The 17,364-nt window shown below is 37.5% G+C and overlaps 1 protein-coding gene across 5 annotated transcripts in view; it reads left to right on the forward strand.

Moving 5' to 3' along the window:
- The first annotated feature begins 298 nt into the window (after nt 1-298).
- The window catches only part of LOC149553901 (uncharacterized), a 142,317-nt gene continuing 125,251 nt past the window's right edge, over nt 299-17,364 (forward strand). For 4 of the 5 annotated variants that reach the window (XR_016353201.1, XR_016353202.1, XM_089789249.1 and 1 more), the window contains exon 1: nt 355-653. Coding sequence is in view for 3 of the 5 variants with exons in the window: in XM_089789249.1 (XP_089645375.1) it covers nt 485-653 (169 nt within the window). In the remaining 2 variants the exon portion in view is untranslated. Of the gene's footprint in view, nt 654-17,364 lie in introns of all 5 variants that reach the window. The other variant, XM_089789247.1, reaches the window with a different exon arrangement.

Here is a 17,364-nt window from a genome sequence, read left to right on the forward strand (position 1 = left end):
ACATCAACTTTTTGACAAAGCAAAGATTGTACAAAACCAAGAAAGCATTCATAACAAGAGTGCTAACAATTAAAATAGGTTAGATTTATGACACATGGTCGATTTATTAATTATTATTATGTGTAATCGATACATAGTCCCTTAGGTCTCTTAGACATGAGTGAGATACCTTCCCTCATGAAGGCATTTGTTTATGCCCACGTCGACCAAGCCAAAAATACAAGCCAAAATTTAGGGCACTCCCTCGTCTGATTAACACTTGGCAAGGTTTTATCCCGATTATTTTAATATCCGATATGTTCGTTGATGCGATCAAACAAGGAAATATTAAAATAAAAATAATATTAATGAACATACAGGCGGAGTTCGACTGAGTGGCGTCGTCTCGTGCTTCTTTCTGAATGCAACGTGACAGAGCTCTTTAATTTGAAAACAAATTTTGTTAGATCACGTTAAATATGATTGCGATCTGAGAAATAACAGAATGGCGTTAAAACTTATGTTCTGCTTGGCATTGCTATTTATGGTAGGCCTTTATTGCAGTGTCGAAGGCGAGAACAGAATTGATCCCCAGTGGCAGCTGCTCACTCGCAAGAATTTCTCTGCTCAGATCGACCAGCACGAATTTGTGCTGCTTATGGTTACCGTTCCATGTAAGTTTGTTTTATTGTGATTCTTGTTTACAGCTACTCAAATATTTTCGGTTTAGAATTAACTTGCAAGCTGCCTGCATTTAGTTGACTCTTGTATTTATTGAAACACCGTTTTCGTTTACTATAGTCTTTTGTTTACTACCGTTATCGCCATTTGGTATTAGAAACAACTTACAAGCTTCAATTTAATTCATATATGAAATTTAGTAAACCAAGGGTTTGTTCTGCTATTTATTTGTCGATCTCTAAAATTCCCTCGGGACTCCGTCAGTTTAGTAACCATGATTGAATTGAATCTCCATTGTCACATGTACGTCACATCTACAATTGGATGTGGTAGATTATGCAATTCCAAATATCAATAATTATAAATATTGCTATACAATTTGATTGTGGGGATTTAAACACGAAACTCCACTATGAAAGTCTTGATGATTCTGATGTAGGAGTATCCTTGGGTAGTTGGCACTCCTGTATGTTGGAGTGGTTTTGACCTTGGAGTTAGAATGAATGAATGAATGAATTGAATGAAAGATTTTTAATGACATTCACGAGGCCATAAGGCTACGGGACACATAAAATTCCTAGTCAGCCTGATGTGATTTTTCCAGACTCTCTTTTGTTGTGAATCTGCATAAGTAAAATAGCCCCCTTGAGGACTTCGTTGAAAAAGGTGATACTTGGTCACTATTAGGTTGTTCCTGGTTGTAGTTTTGCGCGAGGAGCTCGGTGACCAAAGGAATTTGGTGATGCTTGTAGGAGCTCGGTGGGCGTGCTTGCTTGGTGATGCTTGGCTTGCTTGGTGGTTGTTGCTGATGCTCGGTGGTTTGGCTCATCGAATGATGTTCTTGGGAGTTTGATCGACCCACTTGGTGTATTTAGTTCGTGTTGCGCATGATTGTGACGTGGATCAGTCGTGGGATGTGTGAGGACCTATTTGGATCTTGGTTATTTATCCTATGTGGATTTAATGATTTTTGTAAGCCGACTAAGGCATATTATGTTTGTTTGGGTTCTAGATGATTCTATTTGCAATAGGGTGACTTGTGGCTGTGCAAGTGTATAAGGAGGGGTTGGGGTAGTGTTTAGAGAATTAGTTAGAGAATAGCAAAAATTCGAGGAAGGAATCTGGAGTTGCGAATTTGTATAGCCGAGTTGGTAGCTGAGTGTGGGCTTAGGAAACAAGAAGATTGTTTGGTGGCTTGCGAGCACAAGTTTTGATCTTGCTTGGTGTTTCTACCAGATTGTTGTGCTGTTACAGATCTAGGCTAGCTAGGGTTTATTGGATCTTGTGAAATATTGCAGAATTATTACTTTGTATTTGGCCGTAACCGGGGAGACTTTACAGCCTAACACATTGCATGTAATCAGTTGATTTATGAATAAAGAGTTGAATTTGGTATTAGATCTTGTGTCTTGTGTTGTATTTCCGCTGTGTGGTTATTGCTGGGGACTAGATCACCTCCATTGGGGGTGCATCTAGTCTTTCACTGCATTAGATTCACTTCCTGGGCTCATTTCATTTAATTGGGCTCATTTCAACTCTAGTCTTTATTTACTATCATCCTTTTCAATTGGGATTATGAGCATTTTAGATTTTGTGGATTCAGTTACTGTTGTAATTACTAAAAACTGGTTTGGAAAAACAATAATGCAGAGTTGGGATTGGATGCCATTTTATTTTCTTGTATGCTATTTTGTTTTCTGGGTAAATTTTGGTTGAGGTTGTGGGTTTGCTTCAGTCCAGATTAAGTTGGAATTCTTGTTGTCGTTTTTACTATACAGTGCACCAAAGTTGTGTTTGAATTTCACTCTGACTTTTTAAGGTGGATAATTGGACCTGGTTTGTGATTTTTATAGTTCTGCCTATTACAGCTAGATGTTTTATTTATTGGGTAGATCTTGGTTGAAACTATGGCTTGCCTTCATTATGATCAAGTTGGAATCAATACCTTGATTGTTGTATTACAATTATGTCTCATTTCTGTTAGAGTTACTTTCTGCCTTTTTTCAATGGGGATTTAAACATAGGTCACAGTTTAAGAGCTGTCCTATTACCATCAGACTAAGTCTGCAGCCCCTGAAATGCACTTAACAAAAGTTCCACCATTACCTCCCGTTTTTGCTGCAGTTGCCAAGAATCAAATAAGAAGTTCTATTGTTAATGGGTAGGAAGTTGAAAATATTAAGAATTGTGATATTGCTATCAGGATTTAACTGTGTGATTTTGAGTCAAACTCATTGACCCATGTTTCATGAGTAGTGATTCAGCATGAATCCATCTCTCATGAGAATAAATGGAACACTTAGCACTCATTGGATCTAGGTGATGCTCACAGGTTTTGCAAATGGGGTTGCAAGCTTTGGGTTTAACCATGAAGGATTCTCCGTAGTTAAGTGTGCTCAGGCTGGAGTAGTACTGGGATGGGTGACCTCCTAGAAGTCCTGGTGTTTCACCCCTGTTAGCATCACCTAGATCCAATGAGTGCTAAGTGTTCCATTTATTCTCATGAGAGATGGATTCATGTTGAATCACTACTCATGAAACATGGGTCAATGAGTTTGACTCAAAATCACACAGTTAAATCCTGATAGCAATATCACAATTTGACTTGCTGTGGAAATTATCTCCTACTTATCAGTATTAAGAATGATTGGAGCAGCAAGGTGAAGAGTCAAGCTTATACTTTTGATAGGTTCTAGAAATCAATTGATCTGTGGCTTTCATCATCATCACTGTATTGTATTTGGGAAGTTTGGAACTAGATAAAGCACTTGCAAGTGCACTATTGGAAAAACAATAGTGCAGAGTTGGGATTGGATGCCATTTTATTTTCTTGTATGCTATTTTGTTTTCTGGGTAAATTTTGGTTGAGGTTGTGGGTTTGCTTCAATCCAGATTAAGTTGGAATTCTCATTGTCATTTTTACTATACAGTGCGCCAAAGTTGTGTTGGAATTTCACTCTGATTTCATAAGGTGGATAATTGGACCTGGTTTGTGGTTTTTATAGTTCTTCCTATTACAACTAGATGTTTTATTTATTGGGTAGATCTTGGTTGAAACCATGGCTTGCCTTCAATTATGATCAAGTTGGAATCAGTACCTTGATTGTTGTATTACAATTATGTCTCATTTCTGTTGGAGTTACATTCTTCCTTTTTTCAATGGGTTATTTAAACATAGGTCACAGTTTAAGAGCTGTCCTATTACCATCAGACTAAGTCTGCAGCCCCTGAAATGCACTTAACAATAGTTCCACCACAACCTTCTGTTTTTGCTGCATTTGCCAAGAGTCAAATAACAAGTTCTATTGTTAATGGGTAGGAAGTTGAAAATATTAAGAATGATTGGAGCAGCAATTTGAAGAGTCTAACTTATACTTTTGATAGGTTCTAGAAATCAATTGATTTGTGGCCTTGGACATGTCAATCGGGTTCTTTACAACGCACACAATATTTTTATTTTGATGATTTTAAAAATTTAAAATAACAAGGTTTTGCAGAAAAAAAGAAGGCAACTTCCAATCTGAATGCTACTATCAAAATTGTTTTCTCTTTATATTTAATTCTTGCGGATTTTGAAATTGCTTCTTGTTAGTCTTTTAAAAAATCTTGAAAATTTAACCAAAACTTGTGGTCGACGGAGTTTTGGGTATGGAGACGATACGGTGTGTTTTTGGTATGGGTACTTGTTAGGGTCAATTTTGAGGGGATGGTAGAGTAAAGCTATTAAAAATTAGGGGAGTTTTGATATAGATAAAGAAATTTCAAATATACATATCATAAAATTGATAAAGCTTTCATCCAGTTAGCTTGTGGTAGCTGATCAGGTAAGTATTGTACACTTGCCATGTATGCTTGTCGGGGTTCGGGGGTGGTAGCCCCTGAGAAAACATTTTTTGGAGCTGACATGTTTTAACCTATTCTAGCCCTAATTTTGTAAGCTACAAAATGCTTGTATAAAATGGCTTAGGGTTAGGGATTTGAGGTGTGATGGTGATTTAGTAGCTTGTTGTAGCAGTATTGAATTGTAAGGGATTGCAAATTGTAATAAGGAAGAAATCACTGGATAATAAAAATATTGGACTCACTATTTGGTGGACGTAGCCCAGAGATTGGGCAAACCACGTTAAATCTTTGTGTCTTGTGTTCTCTTCTTGTGTGCTTCATTCTTTTATGATATTGGCTATATTTGCATGTAATTGTTATTTCTGTCTCTCCTATCCTAACACATCCTAGACATTTAAGAAGCTTAATATATAGCATCAGAGTTGGGTTAAGATTCCACATGTGGATCGATAAGCAAATGAACAAAATTCAAACGCTTTCATTGTCAATATATGACATACAGATAGCAAAATCGCCCAAAGGCCCCACGTTTCAAGCATGAAATCACATAAAATATTAAAATGTAAATACTATAAATAAACTTCTAAATAGTAAACATAGAAGTCCATAACAATATATAATTAACCATAATCAGTAGATGGTAGGTGTAAGAGTCTTAATCAAGTAGATGTGATACCCTAATCTCCTCTATCAATTGTTGTTCACTTGACCAATTGCTTCTTCTCTTGCTGATCTTCTCCTCTGGGAATGTGAAAATGGATTTCTTTTTCTTCTTTTTGGTTATCGTATGCTTAGATTAGGTTTTGGTATTGTTAGATGTGGTTTGGGTGTCCTTGTGGGCTAGCTAGCCTTTAATCTGATTCCTCACTTTAATCCCTTGAGGGCAAAATTCTTGAAGTCTTCAAATGTAGTCTTGCTTCTTCCAAACAATGAATAATGCAACATCAAAACCTCTTCTACTTTTATCCGATACTGACCAAGGTCTATTTTTGTGAATAAAATCTCATTTTGTTCTCCATATTCTGTGATCATCAATTTTATTCTTTACATGCTATCTACTCTAATCTGATTTGGAACTCCTCTCCAAGGCAACCACATGTGCGAGAAGTCTGTAGCCATGTATCTGTTCGATCTTCTCGACCAGTTCCTTCCTTGAAGCATGTCATATCCATCTGGTATGTCCACCATAGAAACACCAATGAATTGCGCAATTCTTGGATCAGCCACTAACTACTTGTGGATATTATTCAACTCTTCGATTACTGGGACCTTAGTCTTATCCAGTTGAGTGACTTTTTTGTTTGTGCTATTGGGGATCAAACCAAATCTTCCACATACATTTAATGCCATCACATTGCTTGTTGACCAAATATACCAATAAGTTCTGTAAAAGTTTCCCAGTTGTCCTTAGGGAGAGAAGAAACAGGGCTGGCTGATATTTTTCTTGGTATAAAACAATTGTATCTTGCTTGAAGTCTTTCTTCTCAAAGCTTCCTCCAACTATTGAATTTTCACTTTTAATGGTAGCCTGATTCCGATCAGTGTCTTCATTCCTTGTAACATCTTGAGTTGTGGTGGTACTTGCAAGTTTCTAATTTTCATTTCCCATTGCTTGTTGAATTACGCGCTGGGAGCTTCGTGTGGCATAAATAGAGCTGATCTATCTTGAATGTTGTTGCATGCCCCTTGACCACCATATTGCGCATTTTGAGCAAGGTTTGACTTTTGAATTGTGTTGGGTGCCCTTTGGATATTCAATATGTTTTGTGTGGCATTCAATGCAATTTGAGCAACATTTTCAGGAATAGCATTATCATCCAACTCACTCAGTTCCCCTAATCTTTGGGCATACTGTAGGGGCAAACTCAGTTTAACTTTCTTCACCTATTCAGTCACACATTGATTCAACCTCTTCAATTCATCTCCATTAGTAGTGTTTTTTGCACTTTGCTTGCATATGGACGAGTCTTTTGGATGATTTTGAACTTTGCTTTGCATTTGGTTGTTTAATGTGCTAGGATTCCTCTGACACTCCTTAGTCCTGAATTCCTCGGTATTGTTGGAGTGGTACTTGCCTTGTTCCCTTTACTAAAACACTATTTTTTAATGGACGGAAAAACATAACCTTGTTCCTCACTTGTTTCAGTTGCTGATGAAAATGGAAACTTAAAGTCTGGCATCTCTACTAGACCATTAGCTAACACTGGCTAGAACTTCCCATTTTGCTGTTCATAATTTTAAATAACGGTGTAAATGAGAACTACTCATAGTTTAAAACATGATCATGTCTTACGGTTGGCACAATCTCTTATCCAGTTACAGTAAGTGTCTCTTGATCATCTGTGTTCTTCTTATCTTCTTGGATAATATTAGCAACTACTTGGAAGTCATGACATTGCATCTCAAAATGTTGATTCATATTGTGCAATCTACACCAATTAGGTAATGTTGTTTTTGTTACGAGCGCCCTGCCAGAATTTGGTAGATTGTCCAATGGCAACACCATCTTTCTGTTGTTAGGTGTTGTGTTCCATGTCTTCTTCTGATAAGCTTGGTTGTTTCCTTGCATGTTGCCTTGATTTTCTCTCTGATTGTTTCCTTGATAAGTATTTTGCAGAGCTTGTTGAGTCTTTAACATGCTTTGCATATGATTGCTTTGATTCCTCAAATCGGTGATTTTGGTTGACAACTTTTTCATTTGCTCAACAATTTCTTTGATCTCATCCTTCTTGTTGATGTGAGTTTTATTCCACTACAACATGCAAAATCTAAAACTTAATGTTTTTGAATTAAACAATAGATACTCAATCCTCTCTTGATATAAGGTCACTTGTTAGGCTAAGCTTGCAAAGCGCGATCACAAAATGACTTTAAGGTTCTTTAAATTGTGGATGATCATTTAGTGAAATAATATGATTTTCTGGTAATGAGTTAGGGGACTTATGCTGTTCATTCAATGGATATCAACTGCTTACACTTTTAAAGATTTAGCTTCACAATGTGCAATGAAAATATGGTTGAATTTTCCAAAATTTTCACTTCAATTGAAACATGACGTCTACTACTACTTGTACTCCTAACCATAGTTGGAAAACTCGCCAAAGGAAAAAACTCGCCAAGCCCCCCAAAAGTTTAATCTGAAAAAACTCGGCAATTTTAAAAAAAAACTCGAGAACCTAAAAAACCGCTGAAATTTAATTAAAAATACATTTATTTTGCAAAATTTACTGAATGAGAAGATGCATCTAATAAGTTAATTAAAGACAATACAAAAGAAACAAGCATAGTTTAGATATATATAAATGCATAGTGCATACAAAATTGCATTCTCATGCCGAATGCTCATGACAGGAAGCAAAATAGTAAATAGTTTCAATCTGTCAAACTAGAAGTAAATACTAAAAGTCTAAATACATCAATGATCAATACAATCACATCTTCCTCTTTCCACTTGCACTAGTAGGAAAGCGAGGGGGTCTAGTCCTAGAAGAAGTGCCCCGCATTGGGATAGGGCGTGAGCTGCGTGATTGTGAACTCTATGGTTGTGCCCCCTCGCTCAACTGGCTCGGGGTCCTGGAAGAGGATGCATCTCCTCCTAATGGTAATGCCTCATCCTTTGAGCCTGAATCATCATCTTCCTCGTCCTCATCCTCAATGTCATCCATTGTGAACTGAAAATCAGTTTCAACATCCCCCTCCGTGGCTTGCCTCTCCAAATCAGCGATCTCATCCGGTGTAAACAATGGACCTGGCTCCTGTGCTGTTCAATTAGAATAAGGATCTATCTCATCTAGATCAAGTGGACTAGGTAGTTCTGAGATCTGTGCCTTTTTTATGCGCAACTTAAGATTATAGTGCACATAAACAAAGTCATTAAGCCGTTTTTGAGTCATTCTGTTTCTTTTCTTTGTGTGGATGGACTCAAATAAGCTCCAATTGCCCTCACAATGGAATGAGCTACAAGGTTGAGATAGGACTCTGAGAGCAAATTTCTTTAAATTGGGGGTATTGCCACCCCAACTTGCCCACCAAGAATCTGTAAAACAAAATATAAAAAGTTATAAAGCAATAAAAAAAGATGATAAAAAACACAACTTATCAATCAGCAAAAGTTTTAAAGTTTGACGCTTTACCTGGTGCTTGAGTAGATCTTGCTCTCTTTGCTAGCATAGAAGAGAACAAAGGACCCCTCGATTCCACATAGATTTGTTGTTCGGTCACAATAAGGTCTCGCTCCGCTTCACTGGATATCATTCTCTCAATGCATTTAGAGAGACCTTCCATGACCTCTCCATTAGGATTTGAGTAGGAATCATCAACCCTAAAACAAATAGAAAATGATATCAAGTCTTACTACAAAACCTTAAAAAGTAGAGTAAAATAAAGTCTTAGTAAAATCCCAACTTCAAGGATAATCATAGTACCTGAATTTGGGGTTGAGGAAGTAGCCTGCTGCATGAATGGGTTAGTGGAGCATATTGTACCACCTCCTATCAATTGTTTCCCAAATGGGGTCAAATCTGAGACTGTCCCCATGATAGTAACTTCTAACAGCCTCTTTCGCCTATCCATGGCCTCATAAAGACCTCCCATTGGGGATTGCTGCCCATCACATATGCGCAAGACTAGAACCAGGGGCAAAGACATCTACATTTGAAATTGAAAAATACAAATTAGTTAATAACATAGTAAGTTATGAAATAATAATGAAACTTGAATAAACTAAAAATATAATGTTTTGATTCTTGAAGTTGAAGTTACCTCCACAATCTCCTTAGCCTTTGCAAAAAAATTATCATCAAAGACTATCCGTGCCACAGCCTCTCCTTCGGGCTTCTTTGAATAAGGTGAAGCAACCCAATCAGCACACACAAACAACCCAATCAGCACACACAAACATTTGTTTCAAAGCCAATATGTGGTCAAGAATACTTTGCAACGTCAAGAAGACCGTTGCAAACCTTGTCATAGTAGGTCTCATCAAATCTTTGCCTTTAGTGGCCTTTCTCATCAAACTGAGAACCCATGGGTGATTATAGATATATTTGGTGACCCGCCTAGCATCTTCCACAACTGGACTCACCCAATCAAGTTTTTCTATGTCCTCCAAAAGGGACGTGCTGCACAAGGTGACCAAAAAAGTGTGGGATGCCTCTCTTGGAGGTTTCTACCTAAGAGATTAGCAAAAAATCAATAATTAGTTACAAATACAAACTTTCCATATTTAGTATTTACAAATTACATCAAATCTAAATTGAATACCATAGCATTACATTCATGATTCATATTGATTCGAACATAAAAATTAAATTTACCTGCTGCCACATATGCTGCTGCATTATCTGTGATTATTTGCACCACATTCTCTATTCCCACCTCCATGACAACATTCTCCAACATTAAAGCCAATATGGCTGCATTTTTCACTTTGTTGGAGGCATCAACAGATTTCTAAAACACCACATCATCTTTGCAAGCAACCAAGAAATTAATGATGGTTCTACTTCTTCCATCTGTCCACCCATCAGATAAAATGGTGCAGCCATACTTCTTCCACTCTTTCTTTTGGTCTTCTATCAATATTGTTGCCCTGCCAACCGCTTTGTCAAGCAACCTACAAAATTTAGGTGTAATATAAAAATAAAGTGTTAGTAAAAAATAGGAAATAAGTTATAACAATTAAGATTTAAAATATAACAATGAACTAAAGTGAATCACAATTATTTACAATAACTAAATAGTAAAATACTAACCTTCCACTCATATCCTCGCGATTAGGCGGCTTTTACCCTTGGCCCGATATTGTCATTGCATTCACCATATTGACCCAATAGGGACTATCAACTGCATTCATTGGGATATTGTTGAAAAACCAAAAATCAGATGCTGCAATATCAGTTTGCTCATGCACCTCCTTGAACCATGCAGTGCCCTCTAATGATGGCTGTGCTCCAGGTGTGTATCCCTGATGTGGATGGTGATGAAGAAGTAGGAGATGTAAAAGAAGTGGAACTAGTAAAAGAGATATTTTGTTTGCGGATCCGTGGGCACGAAGAGATCTTGGTATGTTCTCAAGTGCTTCTTCTTCTTCTTGCATATCAAAAGGAGCTCCTTCGGATTCAGCTATGGCTGCCCTCATAGCTAATTTCGCCCTCTCCCTATTCAATTTTTTCTCTTCAACAGCTGCAAGTAGGGCATTGATGAATCTTTTTTCTTCATCAGTTACCTTGAGACAAGGATTTGAGTCATGTCTCTTTATGCCTGCAAGGTGGTATTTGAGCTGGTTTATGCCTCCAGAAATAATTCTCTCACATGGAATGCATATCACCTTCCCAACATCATTTGGAGCTTCATAGGCATACCGCCATGCCTTATCTCTTGCATTTTTAGACCGAGTTCCTATATATCCAGATGGGCATGGTGTTTGTGGTCACTCTTCTTGCAGGTTTGTCATGTTTTCTTAATGCTTGACCACTACCCTACACATAAATTTATAGAAAAATGAATAAACAAAGTTAGAACTTACTCAACTTAGAAGTTAGAAGTTAGAAGTTTAGAACAACTAGGGTTTCAACTTTCAAATGATTCAAAGTTCAAGCATAGAGTTAAAATGATTTTAAATGATTTGAAATCATTTACAAACAATAACAAAAACAATAGGAACTTTGCTTAAAACTATAAAAAGTTTTCAAACAATGATAAGATGAACATACTTGGAAAGAAATTTTTCTTCTAGATCCGGTTGGAATCCTCTAAAATCCACTCAAATCTGCCTTGAATCACTTGCAATCAGCTAAAACCTTCTTCCCTCCACACAAATGAAAGAAACAATGAATTTTAACCTATTTAGCTATCACTGGGCGCGGGTTTCCTGAACCGCGAGTTTTAAATGAAAAGTCGCCGAGTTTTTTGTTAAAACTCACCGATTAATCGGTGAGCTTTTGGACTGTAGCCGAGTTTTCCCTTGGGCGAGTTTTTGGGCGATTTACTCGCCATGCCAAAATACTCGGTGAGTGTTTAAAACTTGCCGAGTAATCGGCGACTTTTCCATCTATGCTCCTAACTATGAATGTAAGGAATCATAGATGAACTTGGACTCTTCTAAATGTATTAATCAGCGACTCCACCCACCTAATGCAAACTTCTAAGAATATACTCAAATGGTTTTCAAATCAATATCCACCCTCTTCAATCCCATCAATGGATGCAAACTAAAGATTGGATATCAATTGAAGCTAAGTACTTTCACTAGCTCACCACAGAAGGCACTCCTACCATAAGCAAGAGGGTGGTTGCCTAGTTTATATTCGAGTCAAGCAAGTAAATATCCACAATTCTTTCATCCTAAGCTAAGTGAGGAAATATGAATTCCATCCAAGCCTTGATTGATTTTCCTTGCCTTGCATGGATGGAGATGAAGTTTGGATATGGTTTTAAGTCAATACAATCCCGACATGGATCATTTTTCCTGTGAGAGCATTATATTTCTATTTAATTTAAATAAAGGGGAAAATTAATGAAGCCAAAATTAGAAGCTTCTAGAAAGGGGACTTTCTTTTATCAAGGCATCTGCTTAAGGGAGGCAATAAGAGGCAAAAACTAAGTATAAAAGGAAGTGCGCTGCTCTTGTGAAAATAAATATTTCTGGAAGACAAAGGCAAGACAAGCTGAAATCTGAACCAAGACTCCATAAAAGGCACTTTCTTCCTTGAATTGTTCCACTTCCTCCAACTTCTCCTTCCACCCATGGCAGATTGCAGGAATTAGGGCACATTTCTCTAAAGCATTAGAAGCCTTTAGAAGGCTGTAGGCAAGGTATTTTCAGACCAAAATTGTGAAACCCTTCTTATGAAGCAATTTTCTTTGAAAATTTGTGGAAATTTACTTGCAAGGAATTTCATCCATGCATTATTACAGGACATTTGGACTCCATTTTTCTGAGTTTTGGAGGCGAGAGGAGGCTAAAAATCCATGATAGCAGACACAAATCTGCATACTTCCTAAACAGGGGCAGTTTTTGGAAAAATTCATATAAAATAATTCACCGCCCAAATCCACCAATTCTTGATTGCTGAGTCTTCCTTGGTCAAATGCTCATCATTTGCAACCAATTTCAGGCATTGGAGGATGAGGTAAATGAGTTATGAATGAAAGCCTGAAGACAACCTCTGGAAATTGATTTTTATAAACTAAAATCTGGGTTTGTTCTTTGACCACAAGCTGATCATGAATGTGTTGCAGACCGTTTTGGCATGGTTTTGAGGCTTATCTTAGGCCATTAAAGGTATGAAAATCCTAAGTTGCAGAGCCAGGTCTGCAGACATCTGCAACAGGGGAGATTTTGTTTGAAAATTCATGGAAAATTTTAAATAATTTAAGTGTCTATTCTGTCCAGACTTAATTGCCGAGTCTTCCCTTGCCACTTGCTCATCATTTGTGACCATTTTCAGGCATCAAGGAGGCGTGTTAAGGCTGCCATGAATGAAAGTCTGAAAATTATGCCCTTAAATCGGATTATGTTTACTTTACTTGGGTTTGTTTTGAGATTGCACTCTGATTGGGGATTGATTGCAGGTCTGTTGGGGGTGATTTGAGGCCCATTCTAGAGCCATTCAAAGTCTGAAACTCATGTCTTTAAACCCAAATCTGAAGCATCCATGTACAGGGGCAGATTCTGAGAAATTTCTAGAAAATTCATAACCCCCTTAAACTGATTCGGATTGAATTGGTGAGTGCTGGCAAGGTAAAAGGGGGGGCATTTTGGACTGATTTGATGCATTAAATTGGCAGATTGGATGGGCTTTTCAGACCCAAATTTGAAAATTCATTTATATGGTGTGATTTTTCTAGAAAAATCATAGATTCTTTTTAGCATGTCAAGCTTTTTTTTAATTCATTGCAGGCCATGATTGGAGGCTTATTCCCAGGCCATTAGAGGCCTGAAAACCTAAGTTACAGACCAAATCTGAAGCATCCTTACACAGGCATTTTTGAGAAAAATCTTACAACTTACCAAATTGTTAAATCACTATAAGGATTGTTGCTGAGTGTTCGTGGGTCTTTTGTGCAAAGAAAACCAGGTTTGGGGACCAATATCATCCAAAGAAGATAAGTTTCAGATGTCTGAATTTCATCATAATGATAGGGCAAGTTTTTTGTCTTGGTGGCTTTTTAATCTGATTCCTAGTCTAAATGGGGGCCTAAGTCCTGATTTGGAGTTAGTTTGACAAGTTAATAAGACAAATTTGAGGATGTTATCATGACTAGTTAGAAAATCAGAATTCAGAAGTTTGTCTAAGTATTGAGGTTCCTTGATGTCTTGATGTTCTTGCTTGCACATTGCTTATTCCTTTAACCCGCCCTACTATTATTAACCCCAGCGCCCTACAATATAGAAGGTCTGTTTGGGGGCATATCCAGTTATGTATACAGATCCAGATCCCCATAGATAGTAGGGGCAGCACCACTAGATTCATTGGATTAGTTCATTAAAACTAAGTGTGAAATTGATTATCTAATCCATAAATAAAATCAAGAACTTTAATGATCTATAACTAATTATTTCTTTAATCCTTACTAACTTCGAGCTTCGTAAAGGAATGGCAGTGCTGAAAGGATTCACAGCGAGGACAGTGCTAGTCAAAAAGCTATCCAAGGGCTTTCATCCAGAGCCCTCAATAGGTAAGGAAGGGTCACATGCACAAACATGGAACACCTTGATTAGAAGAAGTTAAAGAGGATAATGAATGTGCAAAGAGATTGCTTACCTTCACAGCTACCAGTGAAGGTAGTAAGGGCCTGTTTGGTGAGCGGAATAGGAATACGTATTCCAAAAATTGTGAATTCCTTGTTTGGATGCACCAAAATGGGATTGAAATACGAAGCAAAAATGGAATATGTATTCCATTTTTGGCCCAAAAATGGGGTTTTGCAATTCCACCAAAATAGGTGGTATTGGAATACGTATTCCTATTCCATTTTTTTTAATTTTAGAAAACATAAATTTTCGGGTCTGCGAATTCCCATCAAATATTGGCTGAACCAAACGGAGAATAGGACTACGTTCTATTCCAGAATACGTATTCCTATTCCGCTCACCAAATGAGCCCTAAAGAATGGACTTTACTAGGCAATTGGGTTTCTTCCAACCATCGATTTTAGCGAGCTCATTGTCAAACATGGAAGGAACTATGATCCAAACACTAGAACAATCCGGGCTTAAGGAAGGGTACTTGCATTCCTGAGCGAAGAGGCAATAAGAGAGACTTTTGGAATCCCCTATCACTCTGGATGTGGATCAGGACTAAGGAAGAGCCCAAGAGGCTATTTGAAGAAAGGCCACATACCTGCAAGGATATCATAAATGGGAAATGGTTCAGTGAACCAAAGAAGCATCATTCCAAACTACCAAAGAAGTTGGTGAGTGAAGATTTCAAAGATGAATACAAGGATATGGTGTTCATGCTAAACATATTTATGGGATCACCACGGGGAGCTTTCTTTGATACCTAGATGTCCTACTTCATAGAGGAGATAACAGTAAGTGAAGTAATGATAAATTGGGCCAGGGTAATAAGTGACAACATATATGCACCATTAAAGGACTTAAGGAAAACAAAGCAGTTCTACATGAGTTCTTACATAGTCTACTTATTGGCAAAGAATATAAAGTATCCAACCCTTATATGTTGGGGCAAGGTTGAGAATGGAAAAGGTCAATTCAAAATCTATGACTGCCATCCTAAGTTATAGTTACATGGAGGAGTGAGTTATAGAAGGATAAATGTCATCTTCAGTATGAATGTCATTCGCACCCTTCAAGGAGAAACACATACGAAATTATCTAAGGAGGCAATTGAATTGATTTTGCAGTGTGGAAATTGTTATACCAATTCCCTACCTTAACCTATATTAGGATCCAAGGATTTTCCTGTGAACCATACTGGCTCTTCAGGTACCCTACCAACAAAATAGTCTTGTTGGAGGTGGTAAGGCAACTTTCATAATTCAATCTTATGTAGAAGGGAAGGCACAGATAGAGGGTACTCTCAACTATCACTTTGGGAAAAAATGCTTGAGTCCTGCCCTTCATTATAGGCAATAGGGACATCAAGTGCGAATCTATAGTTTTATTAGTTGGGAACATATCATGCAAGGAAGGATTTTGATTTGTTCCAAAAGATACAAACCTACAAAGAATTGACATATAAGTAAAAGGTAGATAGGATTATTGGATGAATCTTATGGATGAAGAGATTGTGAGGAGGAAGAGGTGGTGTAGAATGTTAGCTGATTTTGTGAGGAAATTTGGGGTTTTTCCCATGCTAGAGCAACTTAAAGATGATGGTAACATACTTCATCCTAGCTATGAATATGAAAAATTCAAAAAAGCAAAGCAATTGAGCCACTTAATTGGTCACAAAGAGACGAACCCTCAGATTTGAGGATCTTGACGAGAGAAGGAATTAATAAATCAATGGCATGGGTAGACAAACAAGAAAGAAGGTTGATGAGATAGGATATCACCTCCACTTATGCAAATATGCAGAATGAGTACTCTTCTTCCAAAGGCAATGAGGGAACTGGTAGCCCTTCAAGATTATGTATTCAAGAGGCAAGACAAGTTTTAAAGTTATAGAGGGAGAGGCATCACAAGCATCGAGTTACAGAACCATTAGGGAATCCAGGAGCCACATGCACAAGACCACCATGCCTACTCCTATTCCTAGTTCTTCATCAACTAGGAAGATAAAGGCACACGTTTTGGTTGGCGATTCAAGGCAAGGCAAAGATACATAGATATTACCTTAGGGGAGTTAGGATGCAACTTCATACGCGCATTCAGTTTAGCAAGATACATAGATATTGCCATCCTCCCCTATAGTGCAGTTAGTAGTAGATTTGGGTAATGACATGAGGCTGCCTAATCTTAGCATGCAAGAGGTGAACGATGAGGTAATCTCAACATTAAAAGGATTCAATGAGACTAAGCAGAGGAATGACAATATGCACTTATTCAAGGTTTCTCAGTGGCTAAAGGAAGGCATAAAGAAAAGAAGGGAAGAAAAGGTTCCTCGTATTGAAGATATTGACACGTATTTGAGCAAAATTGGGAAAGCAAGGGAGCTTGAACTAGGAAAGAAGATTCATGGGATCTCCAGAGATGAGCAGGGTCTTGCATTGTGCATTTGGCTGTTTCTATAGGAAACAAAATGGGGATGAGATCACTCCAAATGATTACCATAACTCCCCATTCAATGTTGGACCAACGATTACAGAGCAAGAGTTTGAGGAATTGAGGGGCAATGCAGATCCTATAGAAGAAAGAGTACCTAAACTGATAAAAGAAAATGATGAGCTGGTGACAAAAATTCGATGTTGAAAGAAATCATAATCAGATATGTGAATCCAATGAGACATGAAGATACAATACTTGTCCCATATGTTCTCACTCTGTAGGGTTCTTGTTGTGCTTACAACATAATAAAGAAATAGGTAGGAGATATTAGAGGGCAAGCAAAGGATTTTCCTTTGAGTGTGTTAGCGAACAGATTGTCTTCCAAAGAAAAACATACAAATTAACCCCAAAGCCTAGATAGGAAGACTGAATATGTACTAACAGTTGGGTCACTTTGCTATTGAAAAGCGTAAGCACCCTCTAAATTTATTCGGGTACAGCTCCCTGTATATGATTTACAACGAATCAACTACACTATGATTGACAATGCTTTTAACCTGAAAGCAAGAAAGGTTTACAAACATCTATTCATAAACACAATATAGATGGGGAAAAACTAAGTAGCTAAAAGGAAATAAATGACACAAAGTCCATTTACCCAGATTTTACATAACGAAGAGAAC

This window comes from Cupressus sempervirens, chromosome 6 (genome assembly GCF_028749045.1).
Source record: "Cupressus sempervirens isolate cs-2001-9-10 chromosome 6, ASM2874904v1, whole genome shotgun sequence".
Lineage (NCBI taxonomy): Eukaryota > Viridiplantae > Streptophyta > Pinopsida > Cupressales > Cupressaceae > Cupressus > Cupressus sempervirens.